The sequence below is a fragment of the Sus scrofa genome, chromosome 1 (genome assembly GCF_054392235.1).
Source record: "Sus scrofa isolate SSC_HxYL_T2T_F1_AM1 chromosome 1, Sscrofa_HxYL_maternal_Yorkshire_Landrace_v2.0, whole genome shotgun sequence".
NCBI lineage: Eukaryota > Metazoa > Chordata > Mammalia > Artiodactyla > Suidae > Sus > Sus scrofa.
This window is the reverse complement of record NC_139383.1, coordinates 262176923-262191089: the sequence shown is the minus strand read 5'-3', so window position 1 is coordinate 262191089 and position 14167 is coordinate 262176923. Positions and strand designations below refer to the sequence as shown.

The window sequence follows — 14167 nt, the reverse complement described above, 5'->3', positions numbered from 1 at the left end:
ATTTGGTCTACGGGGTGTAGTTTGCTGACTCTGCGCTAAGAGGATCACCAGGCATAGAACCCTAAAAAGAGCATCTCTGGAGAAGGAGAGGTTATAAATTTGTTGAGAAATTGCACGGGGCAGTCATAGAATATCAAGTACTCTGTGGGGGCTAACTGACAATGTACACAATGGAAGTGCAAAAAATTTCTCTTGAAAAGAAAGCTGAGCCCAAATGGAGAAAGCCCTTGTGTTATGACTTCATGAATTGCTGTAGAGAGTCAAAATAGAAGAGTAATAAAAAGATTCTGCCATGACAAATTATGGGTTTTAGAAAATGCTTTTGACAGTGTTGTATAAACATGGGTTGGAAAGATGGAGGCAGGTAACCCAAGGTGAACAACAATGATGGGTTTACCAAAACTAAGGCAGTTGTTTGGGGAGGAAAAAGGAAATATCAAATTCAGGAGACTTTTTAGAGTTAAGAGCGACAGAGTAGGTGACCAGATGATTACAGACTGTATGTGCAGAGGGAAGAGTTGTTGTTGAGGGCAGAGGAGGGTCCTGAGTGGATGGAGAGGGATAGTGAGGGAAGGCAATGTTCACAAAGGAACCTAAGCCTAGCAAGGAACCCATAGTTGAGCCATGTCTTCCAGCTACTACTCGATACAAAAATGGTGACTGTCATAACTCTGTCTATTACCTGTCAGACTTGGGAGGCTCTGAAAGCTTCATAAATCAAATCTGACCCTGGAATCAGAGGTCCACATAGGTCAAACCCATTCCCCTGACTCCTACTGGGAACATCCACATATCTTGAGACTTGAAAAGTGCAAGTCAATTTCCCCAAAGTTCATGGGCCACACCATCTTCCTGCCAGGCATGGAGATGCTGCTGACCAAAATCAGCATCTTTTTTTGTCTGAAAAGCACGCTAAAATACCAAAGGTCTTTGTGCTTATTATCCAAGCGTTTTCCGCTCAATTTCCCCATCTTGTTGAGCCACTAAGAAAGAACTCCCACTTGGGTCATGTTCCAGGGACAAACAACCAAAAAGAATCCCTGCAAGAGAACCCTGCACCTAATGTCTGCTAATCAGCCCACGCCATGCTTCTTGGAGCAGCCCCCAGTGACAGCCCCATCTGTAGTTTCCATGCGGACAAGTTCTGGACACTTCGTGTCACCATCAAAGAGAGGTTTCATTTGAAACAGGTCACTGGAAATGCTTGAGATATGATGTTAACACAAAGAAATATGCTATGAAGAGTCTTTAAAGTATGAGCACAACTATCTGAAAAAACAAAACCAACAAACCCAGGAGCTGACATTTACAGGCTTCTGCTGCATCTGCTACACCCACGCCCATTCCCACACCATTGTCACTGCCAGGGTCAAAGATACTTCTGGAACAAATTGGAGCAAGAAAGGGTTGTTTTTCCCTCCTCTCACTTCCCATTTTCCTTGTTTCTGTGGATGCTTCCCATTGGCAGAAACCAACTGGAAGATAGCTGGAAGAGGAGTCTGTAAAATCTAGTTTTGACACGTAGCAAAACTTTAGACTCTGGTTTCTGCCCCTGATATTTGCTTGACTTTGGCAAGATCCAACCTTTGACTTCAGCACTTGAGAGTCTAGGCAATTAATAGAACAATGCCAGAACGATGCTTAGCTCTCAACATTTTTGTCTTGTTTTTACCAAAAGACACCACTAGAATGTGAATTAATAGTAACATGAAGCTAACAGGGAATTTTTATTCTTTTGCTTTGAAGGCAATGTCTCTGCAGTACCGAAACGTAATGTTTGCCAATGTAGATGTGGACAGTGCTCGGGTAAGAATCTTACATCCTTCCTTGTAGATATGTAAAAATCTGGTGTGATGTCATTGAAAATGCTATCTCAGTGAGTCTATAAGCAATTTAAAGTCAAAAAATTTCACAATTTTTTTGTGATGAACTTTAGTAAACTCTCTCATAATGTTCTGACATGTTTCATAATTTTTTTAAGACAGTAAATATGTGGCTCTCCTGCTGCCCCCTCCCTTCCCATACTATGGGAAAATTCACTGATCAAGCCCAACATTCTTCACAGCTTGCTCTGGACTTTGCCCCACAATCCTGCTCAGCAGAGTTGCTCTAGACAGACAATACCAGTTCTTTGGAATCAGGCTCAAGTGTAAAATGGGTTTCACCCCTGTAATAGATTATCAGTAAATTTCTAAAACCTGACTCCATGCATTGCAGACACTTTAACATACTCTGCCTTCCCCTTGCTACAGTTTGTGTTTTTTGTGGGCTTTTTTAAACATCACAGAGAATTCTAGGAAATCCTTGCCTTATATCCTAGAGCTTCTCTTCCTCACCCGACCCCTTTAAAAAGAATCAGTTTCATGTCTTTAATCAAAATGTGCTTATCAATACATGCCATGTGTCTAAAAAAAAATTATTCTTCCTAACATTCATTTATTTATAATGGGGAAAAGTAACAATAACAAGTGTCTTGTGCATACATTGCATTGAACTTGAGCTCTAGAGAAAAACAAATGTCTATTATTCATTCATTCTGCCCTTTAATAGTTTTGTTACATCTTACCATTTAACCTCTATAAATTTCAGTTTCTCCATATGAAAGCAAGGTAATAATAACAGAATATGAAAAGATAACGTACACAAGCTGTATGACATACTACCCAGAACACGATATAAGTTCCATTTTTCCATTTCCTTGAAGTTTCATTAAAATATGAGTGTTTAATTGTCCTTTAAGCTGAATCATATACTATGCATTCAGAATACACAACTAGGGTTATCATCTCTCTGCCTTTCCTACATTCACAAAGTTGTGCAACTGCCATTACAATCAATTTTAGAACGTTTTCTATTTTCGCAACTGCAGAAATAAACACCGTTCCCTTTAGCCATCTCCCCCAGTTCCTTCCACCCACCACTTCAACCCTAGGCAACCACAGGTCTGCATTGTCTGTATATTTGTTTATTCTGGCCATTTCATATAAACAGGATTATAGAATACATGGTCTTTTGTGACTTGCTTCTTTCACTTAACATAAATTTGCAAGATTCATCCATGATATAGCATGTATCTGTACTCCATTCTCTTCCATTGCTGAGTAATATACCACCTTTTGTTTATCCATTCATCCTTTGATGAACACTTGGGTCGTTTGCAACTTTCAGCTATTAGGACTAATACTGGTGTAAATGTTTATGGATCTACTTTCATTTCTCTTGGCTTTCTATCCAGGAGTGGAATTGTTGGGTCATATGGTAACTCTATAGTTAATTTATTGAGGAACTGGCAAATTGCCTTCTAAGCTACTGTCATTCCCACCAGCAATATATGTGGGTTCTGATTTTTCCACACCCTCACCAACATGTATTATTGTTTTCCTTTTTGATTATAGCTCTTTCTCTTTTAAGGTGAAACAAAATACACAATTTTCTAATAGTAATTATTATTGTCATTGCTATGGTCATGAAAATTATAAGTGTGTGTGTGTGTGTGTGTCTGTGTCTCTGTGTCTGAGAGAGAAAGAGTATGGTTAGCAGGGGAGAGATTTGTTTTGATCCTGTGGGTGGATAATTTTCTTTTGACTCTTAAATGAGAGAAAAAATGACATTTGAAGTTAAATTGTAGTAGATTAAAACAATTGGACGTGTTTTCTTGTGTCTTGGCCTCCAAATCTTTTCACAAAGATGGGAAGTGAAGAGGAATAAAGTTTAGAAGAAAGAAATGTGTAGGCCTTACCTAAAAATGCAAGATCTTCTATTACCCATGTTTCAAGTGTGAGTTATCAAGAAATTTTTACTCATTCTTATTCTTTGAAATATTCTCTTTCCGTATTGTGTTCTACTGGGGCCCTTCTGCAATCTTTCACAACTTCTTTGAAATAGAGCTCATTTCATCATATCTGTTCAGCTGTTCGGTTCATTCTGTTTTGGCCTCCATCTCTCAACTGCCTCCTAGAGCTCTTCCATGAGAAAACTCAGGAATACTAGAGACATTTTCTTTTTAAAAAAATGTTTATTATGATTGATTTATAATGTTCTGTCAATTTCTGCTGCACAGAAAAATTGACCCAGTCATATGTATGTATATACATTCTTTTTCTCACATTAACCTCCATCATGTTCCATAACAAGCAATTAGATATATAGTCCCCTGTGCTATGCAGCAGGATCTTATTGACTGTCCACTCCACACACAACAGTTTTCATCCTCTAACCCCAGACTCCCAATCCATCCCATACCCTCCCCCTCCCCCCGGCAAACACAAGTCTGTCCTATAAGTCCATGATCTTTTCTGTTTTGTAGATAAATCATTTGTGCCATATTTTAGACTCCACATATAAGTGATATCATATGGTATCTATCTTTCTCTTTTCTGACTTACTTCACTCAATATGAGAGTCTCTAGTTCCATCCATGTGGCTTTAAATGGCATTATTTTGTACTTTTTATGACTGAGTAGAATTCCCTTGTATATATGTGCCATATCTTCCTAATCCATTCATCTGTCAACAGGAATTTAGGTTGTTTCTATATCTTGGTTATTGTGAATAGTGTTGCAATGAAGATATGTGTGCATGTATCTTTTTCAATGAAAGTTTTGTCTAGATATATGCCCAGGAGTGGGATTTCTAGATCATATGGTAGTTCTATATTTAGTTTTCTGAGGTAGTTCCATACTGTTTTCCATAGTGATTGTACCAATTTTCATTCCTACCAACAGTGTAGGAGAGTTCCCTTTTCTCCACATCCTCTCCAGCATTTGTTATTTGTTGACTCATTAATGATGGCCACTCTAACTGGTGTGAGGTGGCACCTCATTGTAGTTTTGATTTGCATTTCTCTAATAATTAGCGATGTTGAACATTTTTTCATGTGCCTGATAGTCATCTGTATGTCTTCTTTGGAGAAATGTCTATTTAGGTCTACTGCCCATTTTTCAATTGGGTAATTTTTGTTGTTGTTGTTGTTGTTCTTGAGTTGTGTGAGTTTTTTTTTATATTTTGGAGATTAAACCTTTGTCCATTGAGTCATTTGCAAAAATTTTCTCCCATTCTGTGGGTTGTCTTTTTGGTTTTTTTATATGATTTCCTTTGCTGTGCAGAAGCTTTTGAGTTTAATTAGGTCCCAATATTGTGTCTTTATTGTCTTTATTCCAGAGGTGGATCAAATAAGATGTTGCTGTGATCTATGTCAAAGAGCATTCTGCCTATGTTTTCCTCTAGGAGTTTTATAGTATCTGGCCTTACATTTAGGTCTTTAATCCATTTTGAGTTTATTTTTGTGTATGGTATTAGAAAATGTTCTAAATTCATTCTCTTATGTGCAATTGTCCAGTTTTCCTAGAACCATTTATTGAAGAGACTATCTTTCCACCACTGTATGTTCTTGCCTCCTTTGTCATAGATTAATTGACCATAGGTGTTTGGGTTTATTTCTGGGCTTTCTATCCTGTTCCATGGATCAATAGGTGTCAGTACCATACTGTTTTGATGGCTGTAGCTTTGTAGTAGAGTCTAAAGTCAGAGAGTCTGATTCCTCTACTTCCGTTTTTTTCTTTTCAATATTGCTTTGGCTATTCAAGGTCTTTCGTGGTTTCATACAAAGTTTAAAATAGTTTATTTTAGTTCTGTAAAGAATGTCATTGGTAATTTGATAGGGATTGCATTGATCTGTAGATTACCTTAGGTAGTATTGTCATTTTGACTGTATTTATTATTCCAATCCAAGAGCATGGTATATTTTTCCATCTATTTGTGTCTTTTTTTATTTCTTTCATTGGCGTCTTATAGTTTTCAGAGTACAAGTCATTTTTCTCTTTAGGTGGGTTTATTCCTCAGTATTTGCTCTTTTTGGTGTAATGGTAAATGGGATGGTTTCTCTAATTTCTCTTTCTGAACTTTCATTTTTAGTATATAGAAATGCAATTGATTCCTGTGCATTAAATTTGTATCCTGCAACTTTATCAAATTAATTGATCTCTAACAGTTTTCTGATAATTTCTTTAGGATTTTCCTAGGTATAAAATTATGTCATCTGAAAGCAGTGATAGTTTTACTTCTTCTTTTCCAATTTGGATTCCATTTATTTCTTTCTCTTCTCTAATTGCCATGGCTAGGATTTCCAAGACTATGTTGAATAACATTGGTTAAAGAGGACATCCTTCTCTTGTTTCTGATCTGTAGAAGGAAAGAAATCATAAAGACTAGAGCAGAAATTAGTAACAAAGAAAACAATTGAGAAGATCAGTGAAACCAAAAGTTTGTTCTTTGAAAAGATCAACAAAATTGATAAACCATTAGCCAGACTCACCAAGAAAAAAAAAGGAGAGGATTCAAATCAATAAAGTTAGAAATGAAAAAAGAGAAGTTCAACTGACACTGCAGAAATACAAAGGATTATGAAAGACTACTATGAGCAACTGTATGCCAATAAAATGGAAAACTTAGAAGAAATGGATAGATTCTTACAAAGGTACAACCTACCAAGACTGAACCAGGAAGAAATAGAAAATATGAATAGACCAATCACAAGTGCTGAAAATGAAAATGTAATTAAAAACATCCAAAAAACAAAAGTCCTGGACCTGGTGGCTTAACAGCTGAGTTCTACCAAACATTCAGAAAAAGAGTTAACATCTCTTCTTCTGAAGCTTTTCCAGAAAATTGCAGAGGAAGGAACACTCCCAAGCTCATTCTATGAAGCCACTATTACCCTGATACCAAAACTAAACAAAGATACCACAAAAAAAGAAAATTACAAGCCAATATCACTGGTGAACATAGGTGCAAAAATCCTCAAGAAAATATTAGCAAATCACATACAAACACATTAAAAAGATCATACACCATGATCAAGTAGGATTTATCCCAGGGATGCAAGGATTCTTCAATATCCGCAAATTTATTAATGTGATACACAGCATTAGCAGTCATTTTCTATTTTAACATTCCTGGAGTCTTTGAGGATATGTTAGAAAAGTTCCTGGCAGAAGAATCTGGAAAGTATCAGCTGTCCCTGGGGTCTCAAACATAACTCCTGAGGCATCATCAAGTACCATGCCTGCTGGAGAGAGAGAATACCAAAATTTCACCTTCACGCCATTTCTTCTTTTCCAGGAGTTGGCCAGAACTTATCACATCAATGCAATACCCACATTTCAGATGTTCAAGCAAACCCAAAAGGTATGTTTCCATGGTAACTGGCAGACGGAAATAGATCACAGAACCATCAGAGTCTTAGGGGGGGAAAAATGCCTGGGGTATCCTGGATGGATGAAACAACTATATTTATTTTTAATCTTAGCAATGTAGTTCTTGGTTTCTGAACTTTACATATTGGCAAGGGGGTAAAGAAAAAAGTATGAATGAATTATGATAAATCTCCCCATTCAGACAGTTCAAGTTGTCCAAATCCAAACGAAATACTGCAGTTTTATCCCTCTCTGGGGAAGAACCATCAACGAAGAATCTTACAACAAAGGGCATGATGACATTCTTGCACAAACATACGCAAGTTTTTAATGACACTTCAGCCAGTGTTAATCAAAAAGTATCTCCAGGTAATGCAGCCTAGTGGATGAGCACTCAGGTTCTAAATTTCTGTGGTTCAAAAACCAGTTCTTCTACCTCCTAACAGTTGACTTAACCTCTTGGTATCTTAGTTTCCGTATCTGTAAGAACACAGATGAAAACAAGTCTCCCCCGCCCCCACACACAGGGTTGTGAAAATGAAGTGAATTAATATAACTAAAAAATGTAGACCCTTCCTGACACACATGGGTATGTAATGCTGTTATCCCGAAGGTGTTTATGGAATGAAATATCTCAGATACTTGGTATGTGAAGAAATCAGTAATTCTATCAGTAATTCCAATGCTGGGAGCATTGACACTTTTGCCCACCTTATAAAAGGGGATTTTGCAGCCTACTTAAGAGGAACAAACTGTTCATTTCCTTTCATACATGATCCATTCTTAAGAACTTTGGCTAAAGAAATAACTTCATGGAAAAATAAACAGCTAAGTGTAGAGTAATTATAGCACTCTTTCTAACAAATTGTCTTTTATTTAAAGTAGAGTAAGCCACTTTACACCTACTCTATGAAACAGTATGCAATTGAAAAGGATTGTGATAGAAGCAGACTCAGAGATAAAGAGAACAAAGTAGTGGTTACCAATGAGGAGTGGGGAAGGGCAACATAGAGGTGGAGCAGTAGGAGGTACAAACTATTGGGTGTGACATAGGCTCAAAGGTGTATTGTTTGACATGAGGAATATAGCAGTATTTTGTAATAACTGTAAGTGGAAAGTAATCTTTCAAAATTGTATTAAAATTTTTAAAAACATCTTAATGATTGAACTTTAAAAAAATGAATTAAAAATAGGAGTTATGAATAATCTGTGTAAAGTAAAAAAAATTGGATTTAAACTTTGTGAGGATTATGTCTGCAGTATAGAGAATGAGGGCATTTGATATACTAGCTGTGAAATTTTATCTTCAGTTTCTCTTTATTTGTATGTATTTGCTGTAATATAGCTGAAGCAATAGACTTAAATAATTTTTCCAAAAAAAAAAAAAAATAACACTACCCATTCCCTTTCTTGTGTTTGTACTTGAAAGTTGAAACTGGTTATATACATCCTCAACTCCCCCCACCTTATATTGTCACATTCTTTATGTGTCATCTCTTATTATCTCCCCCCTCTCTTCCATCTCAGAGATGATGATGCTTCCTCCTTTGAAGTCAGTTCCAATCATCTCTTGATTGCATCCCTCCCTTCTGCCAGGTTTTTAATCCATCAGTTAACCTTTTTCAAACTTCGTGTATGGATCTTTGTTATGTTTGCCACTCGACTACCCTTCTCCATTCCCTAGTAACAGTTCTCTGATTTTCCTCCAGGAAACTAAGACCTTTCCCCTGCTTAGTCCATGTGCTTCCTCAGGGCTCCATCTCCAGGGCTAGACTAATCAGTGAATTCCATCAGTGAATGGGCCCTTCACTTCAGTCAAGCCAACCCAAGACCAGCCGGAACTAATTTCAGGACTTTGCTTAAGGAGCTTTCTTTTCTTGATTGTATTGCATTTGAATTTGGAAAGATATGTGGCTGAAGCTATTACAGCTAGCTTGCCACCAAAGGGAACCTAAAAATGAAGTCACTAAACAGAGGAAAGCCGTGTCAGGCCAAGAAGCACCAACGGCATGGATTGAACCCTGAGTCTATCCATACCTGATGCCTCAACTACTCCCATACATTCTTCAGTTATGTGAACTTTGGGTTGCTTTTTCTGGCATTTGCAACTAAAACGTTTCTTATGAATATATCTGATGTTCTCTCAGACTATTCTCCTTTATTTCATGGTCTAATTCTTGAAAGAATAGAATATATTTCCTGCTTTCAATTCTCATTTCCCACTCATTCCCTCATCTACTCTCTTGAAAGACACCAGGGCTCTCCCAGCACCTAGTTTAAATAGCCATTTCTTAATCCTGCTATTCCTTGATTACACAAAAACATCTTTAACTAATCAGTGTCTCTCTCCTGGAAACTTCTTCCTCTTTTGGCATCTCTCACTGGTTCCTCCCCAAGTTCTCCTCTAGTTTCTTTGTCTCCTGCTGTTCTCAAATAGAAGCGTTTCCCTAGATTCTTTTTTCCATTCTACCTCTCTCCATTAGTAATTTCATCCCCATTGCTAGTTCTAGATGTAAATACCTTTAACTTAATTTCAGGAGTTACAATTGTGGCTCAGCAGGTTAAGGGCCTGACATTGTCTCTGTCAGGATGCGGGTTCGATCCCTGGCCTCAATCAGTTGAGAATCCAGTGTTGCAGCAAGCTGAAGCATAGGTCGCTGGTGCAACTCTCCCCCTGGCCCAGGAACTTCCACATGCCACAGGTGCAGCCATTAAAACAACAAAAAAAATTGCAATAGCCCTCCTCACCCCCAAGTGCACACCAAAGCTCCGTTCTCTTTCCCAAATAGATTCTTACACAGCTCCCTGTATTTCATGTTATTTAAAATTTGATATCCTTCCCCCTCCATTGCCTATAAAATCAAGACTAGACTCTTGTATTCAAGTCTGACTTTCAAACTTCTCCATAATGTTGGCCCAGTCTACCTTTAAAAGTCCATTTTTGTTTGACTCAGATCTTAACTTCATGTATTTTTCTCATGCTATTCCAAGCACTTGGAATTGTTCATGTATGATTTGAAACCCCAGTGCCTAGGAGAAAGACAATCACACCTCCCCAGATAGAAGATACTCATTTGGGGGTTGATTAATAAGTGGGTGGGCAGATGAATGAATGAATGAGTAAGCAAGTGAATCCTGTTGTCTTTCCCACCACCAGCTTTGCCTCCCATCCTGGTTTTGTCCTCTTATTAATCTGACTCAGAGAAGATTTCTCTCCAGCTCAGAGCAGCTTTCTTTTTTTTTGTTTGTTTTTTTTAGGTCCGCACCCTTGGCATATGGAGGTTCCCAGGCTAGGGGTAGCTGTGGCCTATGCCTATGCAATGCAGGATCCAAGTGCATCTGCGACCTACACCACAGCTCACAGCAACACCATATCTTTAACCCACTGAGCAGGGCCAGGGATCGAACCCACATCCTCATGGATGCTAGTCAGATTCGTTTCTGCTGAGCCACACAGGAACTCCCAGAACAGCTTTCTGATTTCATTTCTGCAGATAATGTTGCTTCATAGCTCAACAATTTCCTCTCTGTTTCATGAAACAAACTTGGGGTTGTCAATTTGATAATGTGCCTAGGCTCTTGAGCAAATCCATAACTAGGCTTTTGAGGAAATCTTGGCCCTGCTTGGTCTTAGTTCTGTATGGAGGTGGAAGAGCCCCCCCCCACCTTGGCAGGAGAGGGACCTCTTATAATCAAGTATTTCTTAACTGGGGTCTACAGGATCCCTTTCGAATTAATGGAACAAAATGAATTAATGGAACAAAATTCCTATATTCTAGGGATCATTAGGGATCTCAAATTTTAATTTTAGGCCAATTAGCCAATGGAAAATAAAATCAGGAGCACCCGCTGTGGCTCAGCGGTAATGAACCCTACTAGTATCTATAAAGATATGGGTACAATCTGTGGCCCTGCTCAGTGGGTTAAGGATTCAGCATTGCCATGAGCTCTGGTGTAGGCCGGTGGCTATAGCTCAGGTTCAACCCCTAGCCTGGGAACTTCCATATGCCTTGGGTACAACCCTAAAAAGACAAAAAAGAAAAAAGAAAAAGGAAAATAAAATCAACTGAATTGATGACTCTCCCTGTTATGCTGACCTGCCTCCCTGTATTCTAATTCCAGAGTCATCTAGCAAGCCTCTGATTACAGTATGGATACCCAGGTCCCAAGAAATTTTCTTGAGAATGGAATTTCTCACTGAATAGTACTAATTTAGCATGCTAGTTATGGAGGTTTAAAAAAAAAAAAAAAAAAAAAAACCTTCAGATGATTTATGTCATAATATCAAATGTCTCCTAAATTTTTTTGTATTTATATATAATCATATCTACAGAAAGTTTCATACCTGGATCAATTTAGATATCATTTGAAAACTTGTGGAAAAGATTTGTAATGCTGGCTCCATTTGACAAAGAATATCAATCTTCTGTGCAAAAGACAAAGGTGCAAAAGAGGAGGGAGGTGATAACAAAGACACAGAATTACAAATCTTTTACCTCTTTTGACTCAACCTCCAGCATATGGTATCTGAGCAGCCCTATAGGGCTTCTGCAAAGACCCCACTTTTTTTTTTTTTTTTTTTTTTACTTTTTAGGGCCACACCTGCGGCATATGGAGGTTCCCAGGCTAGGGGTCTAATTGGAGCTACAGCTGCCTGCCTACGCCACAGCCACAGCAACAGCAACACCAGATCTGAGCCAAATCTGCGACGTACACCACAGCTCGCAGCAATGCTGAATCCTTAACCCACTGAATGAGTGCAGGGATCAAACTGGCAACCTCATGGCTCCTGGTCAGGTTTGTTTCTGCTGCACCACGATGGGAATTCTACAAAGTCCCCACTTCTAACCATTGCCTCGATAGCTGCAGGCAAACCATGACATCTCTGAAATTCCCTCCAGGCTCTGTGTTGTAGTGGTCCACACAGGAAAATCCTTAGAAACAGAGGAAGTTTAAGGTGGCCAGGCAAAAAAGATCCATGCTCGTGAATTCCCTCCTCCCTCAATAGAATTGACAGTGACAATGAACAGTTTTCCTGGAGGTAGAGAAAAATGAAATTCACTTCTTTGAGAACACTTCCAAAAATGTGCTCCTCTCTTTCTTCTGGGATGATGCAACTGAAAATTGACTTCTTGAAGCCATTAAGAACTCTTTATCTAAAAAAAAAAAAAAACCTAGAATCTAGCTTCTATGAAGAACTGTTATAAGAAAGGTCTTTACATTTCTGGTAAAACAGCTGGCAAAGAGCCACTGTCCATTAATGCCTTTTAAAATGTGCATTGTATAAAAAGCCTCTTAATAATTTCTCATGGAACATTAGAGTTTGGAGAATATTCACTTCCCTTCGAAATATGATCTGCTTCCTTGCATTACATCAGAAGACTTAGGGAATCCCTTGGGTTTCTTTATTTCCATTGCTGCCAAAAATCTCAAGATTACCTCTTCTTCTCGAATACATTACCCTCCCTTACCTTCAGCTTCCTGGCATTTCCTAACTGCCATCACCACACTGGATCATCCTTTAACAGTTTTGTTATTTTATCTTGCCCTTGAATCTGGCTTGTTTCCAGTATTTTCAAAATCCATAGAATATAAACAAAATAAAACTTTAAAAAAATTAAAACAAATGAAGTTGCATACCAGTGACCTAAATCATGGTAGATAATGGGCCTTCCCTGGTGCTGGAAGGTTTCATGCAGAGGCTAGATGAACATCTGGCTGGAATGCACTATAAACAATAGCTGGCATTTTTTCCACAACTTTAGGGTAAAGGCCAGCCAAAGCAAATTTCAGGTAATAAGTAAGGTGAGCGTGTTCCTTCCTGCTATATTCTACGGTGTTTTCATCTAGGACATCATAGCATGTTCCAGTAAGATAACTGTGGTTGAAAAGAAGAAGAAGGAAGAGGGGAAGGAAGAGTTAACAAAGAGTGTATCCCTGTGTTGTCTTTCAGATGATACATCAAAAACCTTGGCTGATTTTTGTAACAAGAATATTACACTATATTCTATTATAGGTAGATCATAAATTTGGTTTAGAGACCCCCTTAAAATCCAGCAAAGACCATATTCTCTCCAAAAAAAATACACATATGCATGTAGACTGAAATGTGCGTTTAGTGCTAGGGTACTCAATGACATTCTGAAGCCCATCAGTAGATCCCCCTGGTTAATAACATTGCTTCCAGACCAAAGTCAGTGTTAAGTGTATGAAGTAGAGGAAAGGAAGAGTAACAACAATTTAGCAAGTCTTGGGCAACTGCTTAAAAATAGGCCAAGTATTAAAAGCTGGCTCCATCTTTCATTTTTCAGTATAAGAGTAAAATGTTTTCCCAAAGCACTTAGAAAAGATGAGAACAATGGGATCTGGGTACATAGATGCTAGCGAATGAGTGATTCACAAATGAATAATTCAGAAGAACTGAACTCTCGCATTAAGTGAGAGGAAGCTATTGTCCTTATGTGCGTAAACCGCAGGGTTCCAGATAAGGTCATGGAAGACATTTCCAGCAAGCATTCTCCTTGAAGTAGGTACAGAGAATAAAAGAATTCCAGGTAGCACCTTCATGGGCTAGAAAGAGGACAGGATTGGAAGCAGGGATCACACGCAGTGTCTTCAAGAGTCAGGCAGGGACAACAGGTGAGACAGTGAAAGTGAGGAAGACGGGGGTCCCTGGAGAACCACCCTCCCAAATGCTCATTGTTCAAGTTTATAAAAAATAGTATCTGACCCACCCCTTTAAAGAGTGTCTGTGGCTAGCTTTTGCCAACACTGAACTCAGATGATTATAGGTTGAATTCCAAGTTTGCTTCATGTTAGTGGGGGACCTTAGGAAAGTGCCTTAACCACCTTAAGGCACCATTTCATTCTTTGTGCTGTAGAGATAGTCTCACGTGTCTTTGAATTATGGTCATGAAAATTGTCGATAGTGTAAATAAAATGCCTAGCACTAGACCTGATACACCCTATAAAAT

The 14167-nt window shown here is 38.4% G+C and overlaps 1 protein-coding gene across 7 annotated transcripts in view; it reads left to right on the top strand.

Annotated features, from left to right (window-relative positions):
- The window catches only part of TXNDC8 (thioredoxin domain containing 8), a 53509-nt gene that overhangs the window by 31821 nt on the left and 7521 nt on the right, over positions 1-14167 (top strand). For all 7 annotated transcript variants that reach the window (NM_001416049.1, NM_001416051.1, NM_001416050.1 and 4 more), the window contains 2 exons: positions 1747-1806; positions 7120-7185. In NM_001416049.1, coding sequence (NP_001402978.1) covers positions 1747-1806; positions 7120-7185 — 126 coding nt within the window. The remainder of the gene's footprint in view (positions 1-1746; positions 1807-7119; positions 7186-14167) is intronic.